Source organism: Lepisma saccharinum, chromosome 11, assembly GCF_977018435.1.
Source record: "Lepisma saccharinum chromosome 11, izLepSacc3.1, whole genome shotgun sequence".
Classification (NCBI taxonomy): domain Eukaryota; kingdom Metazoa; phylum Arthropoda; class Insecta; order Zygentoma; family Lepismatidae; genus Lepisma; species Lepisma saccharinum.
In genome coordinates, this window is record NC_139239.1 from 62021208 (window position 1) to 62038964 (window position 17757).

General features: G+C 37.6%; 1 protein-coding gene across 1 annotated transcript in view; it reads left to right on the forward strand.

Moving 5' to 3' along the window:
* The window catches only part of LOC145995278 (ATP-binding cassette sub-family G member 1-like), a 49573-nt gene extending 33082 nt beyond the window's left edge, over positions 1-16491 (forward strand). Inside the window, exons 6-11 of the mRNA XM_083131866.1 lie at positions 8802-8939; positions 9565-9701; positions 10319-10487; positions 13256-13356; positions 14656-14811; positions 15932-16491. Of these exons, the coding sequence (XP_082987992.1) occupies positions 8802-8939; positions 9565-9701; positions 10319-10487; positions 13256-13356; positions 14656-14811; positions 15932-16276 (1046 nt within the window). The 3' untranslated portion in view covers positions 16277-16491. The remainder of the gene's footprint in view (positions 1-8801; positions 8940-9564; positions 9702-10318; positions 10488-13255; positions 13357-14655; positions 14812-15931) is intronic.
* Positions 16492-17757: the final 1266 nt, after the last annotated feature.

The window sequence follows — 17757 nt, forward strand, 5'->3', positions numbered from 1 at the left end:
GTCACGGGTGTGATGCTGATCACATCACTCATGACCGAATCAGGAAATTGTGGGGCGTTACTCCCACACCCCCTATATGCCTTCATGGCGTGGTGCTAAGCACAGGGGAGGACTTTACCTTTTTTTACCTTTTTTTTTAAAAAGAATTTCTAGAATAATGATATTGACATTACTGATCTCTAAATGAGTCATATTGTTCACTACAATGATATATAATTATTCTCTTGGTTCATTTCATCATTAAAACTCAATGAAATTGAAATTGTAGCTGCTAGATACACATTTTCACAATTACTTAACATTAAGTTTGAAGGAAACACATCTCCCACATAACCACTTGTAATTCTTTCAGTTTTATGAGATGCCTGTCTTATGCTATTAAATTTTTACTTAACCCTCGGATGCATGTCACTTTTTTTTACAACTTTACATATGTGGGGTCAATTTGACCCCAATGCAATTATGCATTGAAATAAGTACGACAGAGTAAATAGTTCAGCTAATATGGTTTGTTGGTCAATAAATATAACTCTGAATATAACATAGGAAACAATTACCCTTTTGTTATTATCATTTAAGGCCCCCCCCGAAAAAATAACAATGTATTGACAATTCACTGTTCTACATATTAGTGGTAGTTACACTTCGCTTGCAATTATCAGAACTTCAGTTGACCTGAGAAACAGTATTTTAGAGATAACACAATACAGCACTAAATATTATTTTATCTAGAACAAATAAATTTAAAAAAAATAAAAATAAAAAATAATAAAAAAGAAATAAAAAGAAGAATGTGCCGGCCTGTCATGGCAATTAAATACACCTCACTCGCATTCTGAGCACACCACAATCACACTGCTGTGGACCTTGCACACAGGTTTCCCACACCTTCTGCAACGTTCCGTCGTCTTCCTGTCCTCTTTCCTTCTGCAGACCTGGCATCTTACTCTTTTCTTTGAAGATCTATCCTCCAGTCTCTGTGCCTGCCTTACTACGCCGCAAAGTTTCATTGCCTCGGTTACTGGTTTCTTCATGTTCAAGCTTTGGCACCTCCCCCGCATGTGAGGAAGAATCAACTCATTCTCCAACTCGATAAGGAACATACGGCGTCTGTGACTGACGCCGGAATAGTAATTAGAATGCTGTGACAAGTAGCATTTGTATGCATTGAGAACGCCTACATTGATTACTTTATAGAAGAGGGCCATTGGCCATCAAGGTGTCTGTCTTCAGCAGGTGTATGTTTGAACTAGTTTGTCCATGGCGTCCACTCCATTGTAAAGCTTTATGATTTTTGGCTTCTTCTTAGAATCATCATCATCATCAATGTGTATGTCATGATGCATGGTATTGAGTAGAATGACATTCTTGCTTTTCTTCGGCACGTAGCTTGCCAGGATCTCATTTTCATGGAAGGCGAATTGTGATGTGCAAGGCTGTCTTGTCTTCATATTAGTAAGTGCAGGTGGGATTTCACGTCTGTTTTTCTTTACTGTTCAAACAATGGTTACATTTTGTAACAGGTGAGCTTTAGCTAAGTCATGACTTGTGAAGAATTGGTCAGTTGTGATATTTCTTCCAGAGTTCCGCAGTGTGTAGCACAGTTTCTTCACGACGTTGCTGACGAGGTTCTTTTGAACTGGCTCTCCTGGCTGTCATCCCAAGTAGATTAGACCAGGGATTTATCCAGGATTTTTCCCTTGGGGGGGTGTTGGAAAATTTTGGGGGGGTGTAAGTTTGGGGAAGTTAAGTGCATATTTTGGACCGTTTTAAAAATGTTCGCCCTAATTCAATTTCTTCAAGGATGTTTCTAGAAATTAATCACCCCCTCCCCCCACCTCCCTTCCCTTCACGTAACATTTCAGAAGAAAAAAAGATGTCAAATACAGGAAAAAATGGAAAATAGATTAATGTTAACATTTCAGTTTAACGTTTCGAGTATTGCTTTCCTTCCGATAATGTTCAGTACTTGATTTAATCAATCGTTAGACAAAACACAAGGGATGACGTTAAAAAACACAAAATTTTAACATATTATTACCAGGAATCATTTCATGCAATTCTTAAGCTAGTTATAAAGAAATTAGGAACACTTGCGCAATATTTTAACTGTATTTGTATCGTTCTTGCCGTAGGTGTAACTCGGAGTTCAACTTGGGGGTGCCAAATTGAAATATCAGTAACAATGCATTGCATGGGTGTGCTTGCACTTGCCTGTCTGAAGTAGTAGTAATAAATGCAGATATAATATGACTTAAATAAATTATGACACTGCCAGCGAAGCGAGCAAGAAAATTTTTAGAACTATTTCTTTGCAAACTGATTATGCATATTATTAGTTAGTGGCCGCGGTGGCTCAGTCGGTAACGCGTCTGACTACCATGCTCAAGGTCCCGGGTTCGATCCCCGGCCGGTTCAAATCCGGGAACTTTTCTTACGGTGAAAGCGGCCCCGGCGCCCACCCAGCGTCGAATAACATGGGTACCTGGGGGAAACCCTGGGGGGTAAAGGCGGTTAGGGGCGTGATGCTGATCACATCACCCCCACTCACGACCGGATCAAGAAAGTGTGGGGCGTTACCCCCACACCCCCTATACGCCTTCATGGCGTGGTGCTATGCACAGGGGAACACTTTACCTTTTATTAGTTAAACATAGCGACAGTATCCCATGATGTTTACTCTTTACAATCTTGCTTTGCTCGTTCGTTGAAGACTTCAATATGAAATTCCTTGACCGATTTCATTCAAAAGCAATATCAGGTATCTATCAAACGTGCAGCCCAACTTCCCACTATATTTTAACGTCTTCATGGCCATGCTCTAAATATATAGAGTTTCATTACTTTATTTCAGTTTGTGAATCATCGTTTAAACAGAGATTTGAAAACACCAGCAGAATTTGGAACTCACTCGCTACATAGAACTATTAAAATTATACATGCATATTTTCTGTTAGAACAGTAGGGGGCAGGGGGCAGGGGGCATGTGGTGAGGTAAAGAGGAGCAAAGCAAGATTGTAAAGAGTAAACATCATGGGATAATGTCGCTATGTTTAATTAATAATATGCATTATACCCTTACAAAACTTTGGAAAGAACGCTTGGCGCGTTTGAGAGTTTATCTTTCAAATACTAAATGAGAGACTCTAGGGAATTAGGAGTCACGTGCCTCTTTGCCTTAAAAGAAAACGAAATAGCATGTGCAAATAAACGCATGGCATGTTAACTGCAAAAGGAAGAAAATGAATTTTTACTTCAAAATTGAGGCAATGCTTAATTTTATTTTCAATTATTTAAAAATTGAATAGCATTTATTTCACTATCCAACACAAAGAGCACAATGAACCAAACAAATTTTCTCTCTCCACGTTTTCCAGCAGGCAGTGGCAACTGGCAAGTGCCGTCGTGCCCTCACTGGTGTGCCTATGGTCAGATATAAATTTGGGACATAATGTAAATTAAATTTCTTTTATGTTTAATTCCTTTCACTCAGGCCCGTAGCCAGGAATTCTTTGTGTGGGGGGGGGGGGGCAAAGTCAATTCTAGAGATGCAAATTTTTAATATATTGTGTCGGTCGCATTGACAGATATAGCAGGGTACACAGAGGTACTTGACACCTCCCCCAAAAGAGATAAGTAACAGAAAAGGGATGATATCTTGAAACTGCAACGGACAAAAAAAAACTTCGAGCAACATCAAATGGTATTTTTTCGATAATGACCTTTCCAGATTGCCAAAGAATATAAAGTTTAACATAAATAGGCTAATAGGGACTGTATCTACTTGATATTTACAGGTTGATAATGTTAATAGACAATTAATGGGCCTCTCTGAAGAACTGATTAAGGGAGCCCTTTATAAATCATGCTTCATAATGATTCCCTCTAGTTTCCAGTATGCAAGATTTTTCCACACAAAGGAATCAATGGAATCTAACGAGAATCCAACAACCCCATTGTGTTCTGTTATGCAAGAAAAATCGAATTAATTAAATAATAATGATTACATATTATCTACACTTTGATGAACTATGTAAAAATTTGTAATACTTTTTTTTTGTACTTGCTAAAATATGGGTGTCCAACACTGACTCTATTTCCTTCAAAGGGGAGACTCTTGCATCACTACAGACAATGTTTGGTTACTGGCAGTGGTCGAAAGTAGCGCGCTACTTGTAGCGGCGCTACTGTAGCTAGCTACAAAATTTGTAGCTGTAGCTGTAGCGGCGCTACATTTTGAAAATTGTAGTTATAGCGGTAGCGAAGCTACAAAATTCCTGTAGTTGTAGCGAAAATTTCGCTACAGCTACATTTCTTCTCAGCATTTTGAGGTAAATTCTGAATGCGGCAACAGCATTAAAAAAAACGACAATAACGCTTACTTTTGCAGGAGGATTATAAAGACAAAGTCTATTACATGGAAATATGGATAATGTAGATAATAAATATCTTGATATCACAGTAAAGGTATCCGCGTAATTTATTTCATTAGTATCTTAATAATTCTAATATCCAGATAACTAACTGACATATATGAATATATTCCAGCTAACAGCTACTTGTTTTGAGATTTTGAGGAAATGCCTCATTTGTGGCACCCCTGAAAAAAAAAATACCTCGCTTGCGCCACCCCGGAACATATATTGTGGATATTCCTAGTATAAGAGGCAGCAAAATGTAATTAATTACTGTGTAAAACACAACTTGCAGTGCAAAAAGGAGCGATCCATTTTCCACTAGAATGACAGCAATAGTGCCAGCAATCAATGGCTCAGTATGTTAACAGAACTCTCGGATTTACACATCAGTTTTCTCAATATATTTCCCTTTAGCTCTTCTGTTACTTTTGCTAATCATGACAATGAAGATCAATCCTTTATTTAGTAATTATCTTATTTACAGTCGATTCCCGGGTTCGATACCCGGTGGAGGCACATAGTGGTTCGGATCCCACTTTAAACTGTAGGTCCAGTCCCGATTAGCCTTAGTGTGCATAAAGTGGACTTAAAACAAAAAGTCAATCAATCTTATCTAGAGTCGCTTTCTGCCACTTTTGGCTAATTGTGAGAATGATAAAGAATGATGAAAGACGATGAGCAGTGTGGGGAATGGAGCAGCAGGAGGATCCCACCCTCAAGGCGTCTTTCCTAGTTTTCATTTGGAGACCACTTTATGCACAGATAAGCAAATCAAGACTGGTTTCGAACCACTATGTGACTTAACTCAATATTTATTCTCAAGGAAAATATGTTGATAATATAAATGTAAATAATTCTACCAAATTTTATTTGTGTATAGTTGTAATCATTAATTTTGTGTCATCCTAATTGAATTAATCTGCCGCTTACATAGGTACGTTATTCTGATACACTATATTGAAAATAAGCAACTGAAGTAACACTGCTATCAAAATTACAGAATGACGGGAATCATGATAATAAATAACAGAATCTATTTTCCAGCAAGTACAACTATCATACTAGGGTCTTCTTGGAATATCCATGTGGTTGTTAATTTTTTTTATGCAAAAGTAGCGGAAAAGTAGCGAAGTAGCGAGTAGCGAACAGGAGTAGCGTAGCGAGCTACTTCTTGGAAAATGTAGCTGTAGCTGTAGCGAAGCTACATTTTGGAAGAGTAGCTGTAGCTGTAGCGAAGCTACTTTTAAAATGTAGCGTTCTGATCACTGGTTACTGGTTACGTTAACCATTTTGCAAAATATTATGTGAATTGTATTATATTATAGTTGAAATACATGTTTTGACACCTGACAAACAAATAGGAATCCCTTGATTGATCAATGACTTCTTGGATTACAGTGTCATCATTAATATTTCATATTAAGTTTCATAGAAAGAAATTGTTTTAATAGGGTGCTAATAATTTTACGGGGCACTATGGCATTCTCTTTAACATTTTTTTTTCATATAGATCGTTTGGTTCCCAGGGCTGACTCCCACCGCCCCATAGCTATGGCTCTGAACTTGGACTATAAGAATAGAAGGCATTGCGAGCGAAGCGAGCAAGAACATTTTACGAAATGTACTTTTATTTGTATAAAATTTGAAATCGAGAGGGGGGTAATTGCCCCTTGCAAGTGCCCTTGGCCTTCTCGAAGAAAAATGCAAGAATCTCGTAAAACCTAATTCCATCATGAGTATCCAATTGTCCTGCTATTCTTACATTCTCCTAGCCTTGTTTTTTTTTACTTCAATGTTTGCTTCCCCTAGAATGGACTTCCGCCCAAGGTCAGGAGGGTGGGGGGACAATGCCCCCTGCCGCCCTGTGGTTGCGGCACTGTTTATGAGTGTCTCTTCATCAATTTCACATCATCATTCATTGTTGCGATTAGCTAGAAGTGGCAGAAAAGCAACGCTAAGTAACAAAAATCAAATATCCACTCCCTCTCTCTACCACATGAATCACTATTACCAAAAAAGAAATTTTTCCCTCCCAATCCTGATAACGACTTTATACTGAATCCCCCACACGTTTATAAATCACAAAATCAATAAGTGCCTTTGTTATGTTGCTAGAGTAATTGTAAAGATTAGTGAGAATTCTAGGCGTTCTGTATTTTTCACAGGGGTGGCAAAGCAGGCTATCAGGGGGGCAGTTGTCCCCTGCCCCCTCTAGCTACCTACGGGCCTGCTTACACTTCCTTTGCTTCCTCTGAAAAGTTGAATAAACTTAAACATGTCATTATGTCAGTGAACGGACTAGATACAAAGAGAAAGACAATCTTTACTAAAGCTATATCTTTGCAAACTGACAATAACTTTAATTTAATAGGGTACCAGTAATTTCACAGGGCACCACGACGTTAACGTTTTTCTATTTTTATCTGTTTTGCTTGTTCGGCACCCCATTTGTACTTAGCGCCCAGGCAAGCACCACACGTGGATCCTCCCCTTTTTACAACTCTCTTTCTAATAGTATCGTAACGCAACTTTATTTTAATTTCTTTTACAAAGGTAAGAACTCTTGGAGCCACAAAAATGGTCATCAACTATAGACGTGAATGAATCACTTAGGTTCTTCATGAAATACTTGCCATTTTATATCGAATACTCGGTCAGAAAATTTTATATTGGTACTTTATGAATATCGGTTGGAAGAAATTATACCTACATATAGTGTCACTGATTTTCTACTCACCACTTTCGGTTTCTTTCTGTCTGGTTTTTCATTTTCTCTATCTTCTTCGACAGTTTTACAGTCTAGTTTCAGACATTGTTATACACTGAACAGAACGACAACACACGAACGGAGATGCTACACTGAGACTGACCTAAGGCCAAAGGCATTTGACTGTTCTTTTCTCTACCGCTCCAAAATCATTCTTCTCGCCAAGTTACAGAAAATAGTGTTGCTAACCATAGTAACAGAATTCACTACAAGGAGTCAAACCTGTATCTTTTAATTTCTTCCCTTACTTTTATCGTACATTTTTCACATGAAAGAATTGAAAGGAAAATGTAACAAAATGTAAATTTCATTGACTCAGGGGTTGAATAATTGAATTTACGAATCTTAACATATTTAAGAAATATATAAGGTATTCAAACGCTGAACTGTCAACACTGTGCGCGGAATGTGCTCCCTGTAAGGAGGGCGAGAGGTGAGAGTTTGACATTTTCCAGATGGCAGTGTCCCTTCCCCAGAGCTGACCGAAGCCTTGTCAAGGGAGCTAGTGTTTCCAGGAAATGGCCATGCTGCACATTCCACCCTCCTTCCTTGACACTTTGGTTTCAGTTGACCGAAAGGTCCATTGGACTATGCTCCTTTCTGTTAATGTTGAAGTATTGTTATTCTATTGTTGATATAAACATCCATATTTACACCCCCCCTGCAGGGGGGGTGTTCCACTTTTCTGCTTGGGGGGGTGTTCACTAAAATTTGGGAGGGTGTTGGGGGGGTGTTAGGGGGGTGTGGATAAATCACTGGATTAGACCGTCTTTGGCGTAAATGTTATCAGCATCGAACAACCAGAAGATCTTGATGCCGTATTTGGCCAGCTTACTTTGCATGTATTGCACGAACTTGCATCTCCCACGGAAAGGCAGTAACTCTTCATCAGTCGTAAGAAAGGCACCGGGTACCATGATTCTGCGACAGGTTTTGGTAAAAAGTGTCCAGATATATCGAAATGCAGCCATGTGATCAGTCTCCAAACGTGCAGCGCCAGTATGTTTGTCATCAGATCAGAGCAGTCTTCTGATGTCTTCGAAACGATTTACTCCAAAGGTTGCTTTGTATTGTTACTTCGGGTTGGAAAATTTGTTGAGATAAAGCTCATGAACAGGAACATCCCAACTTCTCTCAGTTGGCCTCTAACCGCGCCAAATACATCTGCGCATGCGCACTTTGCAGTGAGTCATGGCAGGGTGGGTGGTTGACCTTGAGATGATTTAGTTTATTTTTTCCGTAATTGATCATAATATGTAGGATCAATTTCCCTTTAAGAATGTTTTCCTGTTGTTTTCAGGCTGGGGTCAAAATGACCCCACACATGGAAAGGAGGGGTATTGTTAAAAAACGTTAAAAATATAATTTAAAATAAATTGTAAGAAATTTATTTATACATGTTCCTATAGCTGAAGTAGCATGGTAAGATGTCACAGAAAATCAGAATTATGTATTTAGATTTTATTATAATACCAGGAAATAAACAGACAGTGGGGTCAAAATGACCCCACACATGCATCCGAGGGTTAAAATGATCCATGCTGCATGTGAAGAGTTAAAGTGTTTTGTGTTTTATGGTATTATGTTCTTCTGTATTTGAAAGATTTTGGTTGCAGTTATTGAAATATCATGTGGCGAGTACGGAGACCACACGAAGTCCATGGTTGCCCTTTCAGACAATGGAAAGAGCTTCTTGTGGCGAAAGAACAGAAGAAAAGACAGTCCACAAATTTCCTCACGACCAAAGAAAAAGTGTGAGTATTGCATCTTTACATGGATTATGAGATTGTCATTCCTATATCATATGTATATATAAGATTTACCAGCTCTTGCCTCCACAAATAGTTTTAATCAAACTTCTTATAATATTTGTATGTATCTGACAGCGTGGATACACATCAAAATTACGCTGACTTTAGTGTTTTGTATGACAATCTTGGAGATACAAATTAAATATACTAGCAAAATTATTTTAACAGAAGTATTATAGGAATTTAATTTCCCCTTTCCCCTGAGCATGCCACCGCCCCCTTTACACCAGTAATGAATTAGATCCTACTGTTTCATCTTCTATAGAGATAAGACTTTGCATGTTTCATTTGTTTGTTTGTTCCAATTAGGAAGAACTAACATTTCTTTAAAAATTCTACACAAGAGATTCTTTAGTACATGCTAATAATGTTAATGTACAGTCACAGATAGTTCTGGGTTGTAACGAATGCATTGACTTTCAATGGAATCGTTACAACCTAGCAGTGTCCGTGACTGTACATATTTTTATTGAGAAAATTAGTTGTGTGAAAATTATATTAATAATAAGAATAAAAGTAACAAGTATAACAGGTGGGAGTGATGTGGATTTATTTTGACTAATCTTAGCTTTCAGCAAGAGAAACTCAATCGTCAATAAACTGTTTCGAGAGAAATTTTCACCAGACAATATGGCAGCTACCTCAGAATGGACACAGTTCATTCTGCTATTGAAGAGGAATTTTGTTCAAGCCCACAGGGATTGGGTGAGTTTTTATTACAGAAAGCAACGGTTGTATTAAAAATTTAACAGTTTATCTAACCTTCAGTGATATTTTTCATATAAATAATGTTAGTTATTATATTTTTAACAGTCACATTATTTTTCATTCATCATTTTACAAAGAAAAGACATCATCATCATAATGATTAGGCCTTATCCAATCAGCACAATTATCCTACTACTACCAGTAAAAATTAGGTACAAAATCTAAATAAAAATCCATATTAATTACCGGTAACATTTTTACTGTGATAGGGGTTATATCATTCCACCTATAAATTGGAAATTGAACCTTCTCATTATTTTATGATCCTTTGTCATTAAGATTAAAACTTACAATCACTTTACATGATATCTGGTCCTTCACTTTTGTTTGTTTGTTTGTTTGTGAAAGAGTAGTTTCACACCTTTGGTAATTTGGAGTTGCATACAACAGAAATGTAATTAGTGAAAATCATATTTGTTTGCAAGAAATGAAATAACAAAATGAAATATTTACGGTGATAATGCGCTGTTCTCAAATTATTATGAATGGCAGCATGATGACTTGAAAACCAAGAAAGTGCAAGGTGCTTTTCTTTTAATTCTGTGTCATTGCAGATGTCTACATATCTGAGAATCCTCATTCATTTGGTGGTTGGTGGAGTGATCGGACTCCTTTATACAGAGGCAGGAGCAGAAGGGTCAAAAACCCTCAGCAATTTTGGCTACTTCATGGTTTGCCTCACCTACCTTATGTACACAGCCATGATGCCAGCTATATTAAAATGTAAGGTCACAGGATACAATGACTGATGAATAAATATTGCATATGAAAGGAAGCTTCATAGCTTCATACTATGTGTGTGTATATATTGTCACAATAACAGAAGCCTTGTAATACTTTCAACCTTATATTAGCCTTTAAAGAAAATAGTTTTCGTTGATTGATTGATTGATTGATTTAGTTTATTTTACTTCGCGTTTTGTGCCTCTTGGCTAATTTGCGAAGATGGGGATGAGTGATGAAATGATGAAATTGATGAATGGACATTCACAAACAACCAAGCCCGACCGGGATTCGAACCTGGGACCCTTGGCGTCGCAGCGCAATGTGCTAACCGCTCGGCCACAGGGTCGGGCTTCGTTAATTGAAAATGCAACATTATAATTTAGGTAAGTTACATGGGCGTCCGTAAGGGGGGCAAGGGGGGGCCGTGGCCCCCCTGGAAAACGTAAGTCAACCAAAAATTACATATTTCACACATATAATTTAATTTCAGCCACAATAATGTGTGTTAATTATTGCACGAACATGATAAATTCAATTAAGCAATGTTTTTTTTGAGGGATGAACACTATTATTGGGGAAAATATGCCATGTTGGCCCCCCCTGGAAAAATATACCTTCCTTGCCCCTCCCTGGAAAAAATCCTGCGGACATCCATGGTAAGTTATAAGGAGAAATGTCCCGCACCATGGCCATGTGGTCTAAGGTGTCATGCTTTGGGCTCAACCTATTGGACACGTGCAGGTTCGAGTCTCCTGGGGCAAGCTAACAACTTTTCTACTGAGATTTTGGCCTATGTATGGGGCCAGTGCCCACCCACCATCGTGAGGAAATTGGGGAGCTACGAATGAGTAGCGTAACCTGATCATGGAACCTACAACAATGACTGGGGGGCTCGTTGTGCTGACCACATGCCACCTTGTAACTGGTTGGGTGATCTCCCACCTCAGCAGGTGGGAGTGAGGCCAGCAGTCGGTAGGCCGGCCCTGACCCTTACGGACTGTTCCACCATGGGTTATTATCAGGAGAAATACCATATTTACCGTCATATAAGATGCACTTTTTCCTTTGAAAATAGGCCTCAAAAACAGGGTGTGTCTTATACGCCGATATTCAGTATTTGATTTCCTTAATTTCTGGAAATTTTCTCTGTTCTGAGTTAGACGATTTCCTTCTTGCTTCCTTGTGGTGTGTGGGAACATTCCAGTCACATTAGTAATGCACAATTTGTTGTATGAGGACTCAGATTCTGATTTAGAAGAGGTTTCAAGTAACTCTTCACTTAGCTCTGGAGATAAATGTCTGGGTTTTAACGAAGAAGATTAAAATTATTTTTTTCCTAGTTGGATTAGGTAAGTTAGTTGTTGAAATTAAACTCACATGTTACATTATATTTGAAATACTGTAAATTATTATAAATCAGTGAAAAATATTTTTTCCTCCAAAATGTGTACAAAAAAGGAGGTGTGTCCTATACACCCATGCATCTTATACTCCGGCAAATATGGTAAAGGTGTATGTGTGTGTGTTTTGTTCTGGTCGACTGGAAATAGATGAAAGTTGCTCCTCTTAATGGATGATGTTCAATTACATGTCATGCAGTGCACTTTGGGAAGAAACAGCATAAGTTGGGCAAACAGATTCGCACATGTTAAGGAAAGTGTATGAGAAGCCTTCTTACAGCGAGAAATTTGCTACATTTTTATAAGTACACATTCCTCATGTGATCATGATAATAATGCCCCAAATCACTTCAGCAAAGATCACATGCACAATGTTTATCCGGCATGTTTGCAATGCAGGATCTGATCTGTTTGCCCAAAATATGGTGGCAGAATGTGATTTCGTTCAATAAATTGTGAGGAAAGTTGTTTGCTGAATATCATCCGTTGAATGCAATACCCAAAGTGGAAATTCCTAGCTGGTAGGAGGCTTGCTCAAATTTTGGGAGAGGAGGAGGATGCTCATATGGATCAACATGGACACAATGCAGTAGATTGGAGGATGTTTATGTAAATTATCCTAACTGAGAGGATGCTTTGTGAAAATTTTCCTAACTGGGGAGATAACATCCCCTGCATTCTCCCCCAATTTCGACCACTAATTGAATATGATAGAACATAGCTCCATGTTATATGGAAGTGAATAAACATAGTTCCATATTATGTGGGTGCCTAAGAAAAAGTAAAAAGAGATCTGGAGTTCTGTCTTGTGATATCATGTGTGAGAAAGACAAGAATGAGCTCCAGAATTGTAATTACTTAAGTGATCATGTAATTAATTGCTGAAAATGACCCAAAATATAAATGTAATTAAATTACATTAAGTTAAACATTCACTTAACACTTGAACCTGTAATGTATTTGGACTTGTCTTTCTTTACATAACTTTCCTGCCTAATCATGATGAAGATGAATGATGATTGGATGGAATTGATGAAAGGATACTCACAAAGAAACACCCACGACCAGGTAGGATTCAAAGCTAAAATCTTTGGTGGCAATGTCATAAGTTGACATCTCAATGCACTAGGGAGGATTGAATTGATACATGTGCATGTGCATATATGAATACATGTGTGTGTGTGTGTGAGAGAGAGGTGATGGTGTGTGTGTGTGGTGGGGGGGTCTTCATTTTAATCTAAATTAGTGATAAATAATGATGTTTCAAGAATTTGAATTGTTTAGATTTTAACATATTTTTCAAGGAACAAAGCCTATATGTCCTGGCATGCGATGCATGAAGTAACATATTTTCATTAATTTCAGTTCCCAGTGAACTGCCAATCTTGGTGAAAGAACACTTCAACAACTGGTACTCACTCAGATCATACTACATGGCATTTCTTGCGGTGGACACACCTTTTCAGGTAATATTTTTCATTCACATTTGTTGTGAAATGAAAAGGAAAATCAAACTGTCTGCCTCTGTAACAGCATATAAAAAAAATAATGTAAAGGAATTCTGATAGAAAACAAAGAGTGTGAGTGAAATTTCTGACTTAAAACTTCACTGACAATTGATTCTCTGCCCTGTACATGGTATTATATTTTAAGGCATTGAATCCTAACACAACATAAAAAATGATCAGTAAGAGCCAAATTAAAAGAACTATCGCAAAGGATTTTTTCAACTAACTAAATATCTTGGCACTTCCCTCTTTGTATACAAACACTAGCTTCTCCCATGCATAAAAGAAAATGTCCATCCCTACAAACTAAACATACCTACGACACAAGGAGCAGACTTAATATAATATCTCTGCAACATAAATTCTACTTGTAAAAAGATCCTAAATATTCATGCACTCCCTTGTATACTCCTGTTCACATAAAGTGTCACATTATGTAAGGTTGAACAGTTGAAGTTTGTGTCATTTTATCTGAACAGGATTGTACATGATAATTCTCCAATACATAAAATCTTTAGAGATGATGAAACACTTCATACACAATGACCAAACTTCCTTGTTTTTCATATGGCATATAATTATTTGCTCCCTTTCTCTATCTATGTGTAACCAATTGTACAAAATTACTGTAGAGATAGCATGTAAGTTAACTACAAGTTAAATCGACATTCGATTTTCTGAAGGTATCATCTGATTGTTCAATATAACAAGCAAAATAACATCAAGTTATGAACTTCATACACAGAATGATATGCTACTTGAGAGCATCCAGTATTCTTGTTTAACTCATCTTGAACTGTCAGCTACATTCTTAGACTGTCTAGACTGTCACTGTATCTATTAATATTGTGTTTTGATAATTTTCCTGAATGTGTTTGCAACTTCTGTGGTAACATTCCATTGCATAATCATCACAGAAATGTTTCATTTTATTGATATGACAGCTGTACAACAAAAGGCAAATATAATAGTAGACAAATTGTCTACCAGTATGTTCATTAGTTCTGTTTTCCAAGAGTTGAAACAAAATCACCAATAAGTAGAAGACATTCTCTGATTCAGCCTGAGTACAATTTTATTCCCTTAAAACACACACAACGAAGAAGAAAAATGTACAAAATATAACAACGGACAAGTTGCCTATTGTTATATTTGCCTCTGATGGTACAAAGCAATACAGATTCTTGATACTATATTCCATATGTCACAATAGTGTAACATTATCTTTCTAAATTGCTTTTTAAAAATCTTTTTCAGATAATTTTCTGCACTGTGTACACCGTGATGTCTTATTTTATTTCATCACAGCCTCTTGACATATCACGTTTCTCCATGTTTCTTTCGATTACCCTTATGGTGTGTTTGGTAGCTGAAAGCATTGGCCTGATCCTGGGATCCGTTGTCAATATAGTGGTATGTTATCCTTTCTGCAAGTAATTTATGTTATTTTGATTTCTTCAATATCACAAAACTATCATTAAGTTGTTTAGAACATTTGACTACCATGCAAGAGACTCGGGTTCGTTTGCCTGCGGGGGAGAACCGGGATTTTGTCCACATGTTCAAGCGACTCTGACACCCACCCAGCATCGTATAAAGTGGGTACCTGGAGGAAACTCTGGGGGGTAAAGGCGGCCAGAGGCATGGTGCTGATCACATCACCAACACCTTCGACAGTGATCAAGAAAGTGTGAGGCCCTAACTCCACACCCCCTATACGTCTTCATGGCATGGTGCAAAGCACAGGGAAGCACTTTACTTTTTACTTTAAGCTATTCAAAAAATTGTACAATGAGGGGCAAATTAGGCAAAGGCAATAGATATGAGATTTCATAGAAGTATATTAGTGAACACCAGAATATGAGGAAAACATTCGAGTTGAACAAATAAAAGACAGAACAAAAGAGCCGACTTATGAGGAGGGTGGAAAATGAAATCAAGATCTACAAAATGAGGATAGAAAAGAGGAGAGAAAGAGGGAAGACAGTAAACAGTATTGCACCACTGAAGACATAAACATATTAAAAAGTAAAATACTAACTCTCTAGCCTTCTTAAACTCTAAGGTTTATGGCTGCAGCAACACAAGCCTTCCATCTGACCCTATCCTGGTCAAAGACCACTCCCAATGTTTTTCAAAAATTGACACTCCTGCATAGAGAACATCAAACAATGACGCTTGCTGCAATGATTATTACGGTATTTTCTTTACTCAGGCAGTTAAATTAAAGTGAATAAATAATTATTACTGGCACATTAATTTATATCTCAGATACGACAAATGTTAATGAGTTCAGAAAAATAAGAATACTTCTGTTTTTCATTAGACCTGCATATTTAGCAAGCAGTTGCCAATTTCTTGGCAATAGTTGTCGTATGTTGAACTTTCTATTGAATTTTACAATCATAATGAAATGTGTATCTACTTAAAGGAACCCAAAAGATTATTGCATGTTTCACAATGTTTCTGCTTCTTATATAAATTTGCTGTCAACATTGGCTTTGATGCACTATATTTGCATTTTCTCTTTCAGAATGGAACATTTTTGGGAACAATATTAGCAGCACCTATGCTCCTGTTTGCCGGATTTGTCATTCCATTTGCTGACATGCCATCCTACCTGAGTTGGTTCTCTTACATCACTTACATACGCTACGGCCTTGAAGGACTAACAGTGGCCATATATGGATATGGAAGAGAGACCCTCAGTTGTGTTAAGAGATACTGTCACTTTAGATACCCAGCAAAAGTCTTGAAAGAAATAGGAATGGAACAATCAAAATATTGGGTGGACATTGTCGTACTCATTTCTATCCTTTGTTGTCTACGATTTGTAGCATACTGGTGCCTAAGGCGAAAAATTCGCAATGTGAGGTAATAAATTAAATGAAGTTAATGATCCTATATTTTGATTTCCAGTCAATATTACAGAGAACATATTTCCATTTGTATTATTGAGCACAGTGGTATGCAAATCTTCAAAAAGTTTTGTAGGTTTTTATCAGCCTTACTGTGTTGTATATCAGTAGCAAGAAGACAAATATAAAATGGCGGAAGATCTTGTGAGAGACTAATATTTTAGTCCCAAATTTGTAACAAAGACAATACATAATTTCATTATTGTGTTTGAATTGTGACTGTCGAGGTTCTTCGTTAACGTATATGAAAGCCACAACTTTGTTTGTAAAGGTAAACGTAAAGTGCTCCCCTGTGCTTAGCACCACGCCATGAAGGCGTATAGGGGGTGTGGGGGTAACGCCCCACACTTTCTTGATCCGGTCGTGAGTGGGGGTGATGTGATCAACATCACGCCCCTGACCGCCTTTACCCCCCAGGGTTTCCCCCAGGTACCCATGTTATTCGACGCTGGGTGGGCGCCGGGGCCGCTTCCATCGTTAGAAAAGTTCCCGGATTTGAACCGGCCGGGGATCGAACCCGGGACCTTTAGCATGGTAGTCAGACGCGTTACCGACTGAGCCACCGCGGCCACACAAACAACTTTGTTTGTTTCTTTCTTTATCACAGTCATATCAATAAGTTTTGTTGATGAATTGTGTATATACGAGTAAAATTTACTGTAGTGTAAAAGTGTCCAAGAGCAATATCATGCATGCATTTCATTTTAAAAATGCTAAAACATCCCAAAATAATTCACAAGTGAGCCACATAGTATTTGCTACCCCAACATGAATATTCCTTTTGTTGTTGTAATATAAGTAGCATTAGTGTGATATCTGAAACATTTCCAATGGTGAGAAAGTTCCTTGAATTCTTTACCTAGCTGAAAAAAAAAAGACATTCCAGAGCTATATTGTTGTGTGCAAATTTTATAGAACCCCTAGTGAGGTAAGGAGTGACCCTTAGAAGACACCCAAATGTCAATTTCTAATATGATACATTTGTATGGCTACTTTTAAGCTAGTTTTAACAACATGTACAATTCAGAAACAGTTGAGCTCTCAGCTTCATTCCATCATTTTGCACTCATTATAAACAGATTTTACTTCCTTATAAAATTCGCCAAGAGCAGTAGCACAGATCAAGTGAGGTAAATAGTACCTGGTTTATCACAACAATTCTTATTTATTGTATATATTTATTATACACCCCCTATCTAGACTAATAAGATGTAAGAGAAATAAAACGCCAATGCAGGTAAATGCAAGTAAAACCAAAACAGAAGTCAGACAACTTTAAATTTGTAGCCTCAGCTACTGGACGGGTTACAGGTGGTGGATAGTGAAAATCCCCTCAAATATTGATTGATTTGGTGTTTTAAGTCCACTTTATGAAAGAATAAATGAGGAGGTAAACAGAAGAGGACAAATAGGTGGTGGACTCTATCAAAGTATTTGAAGA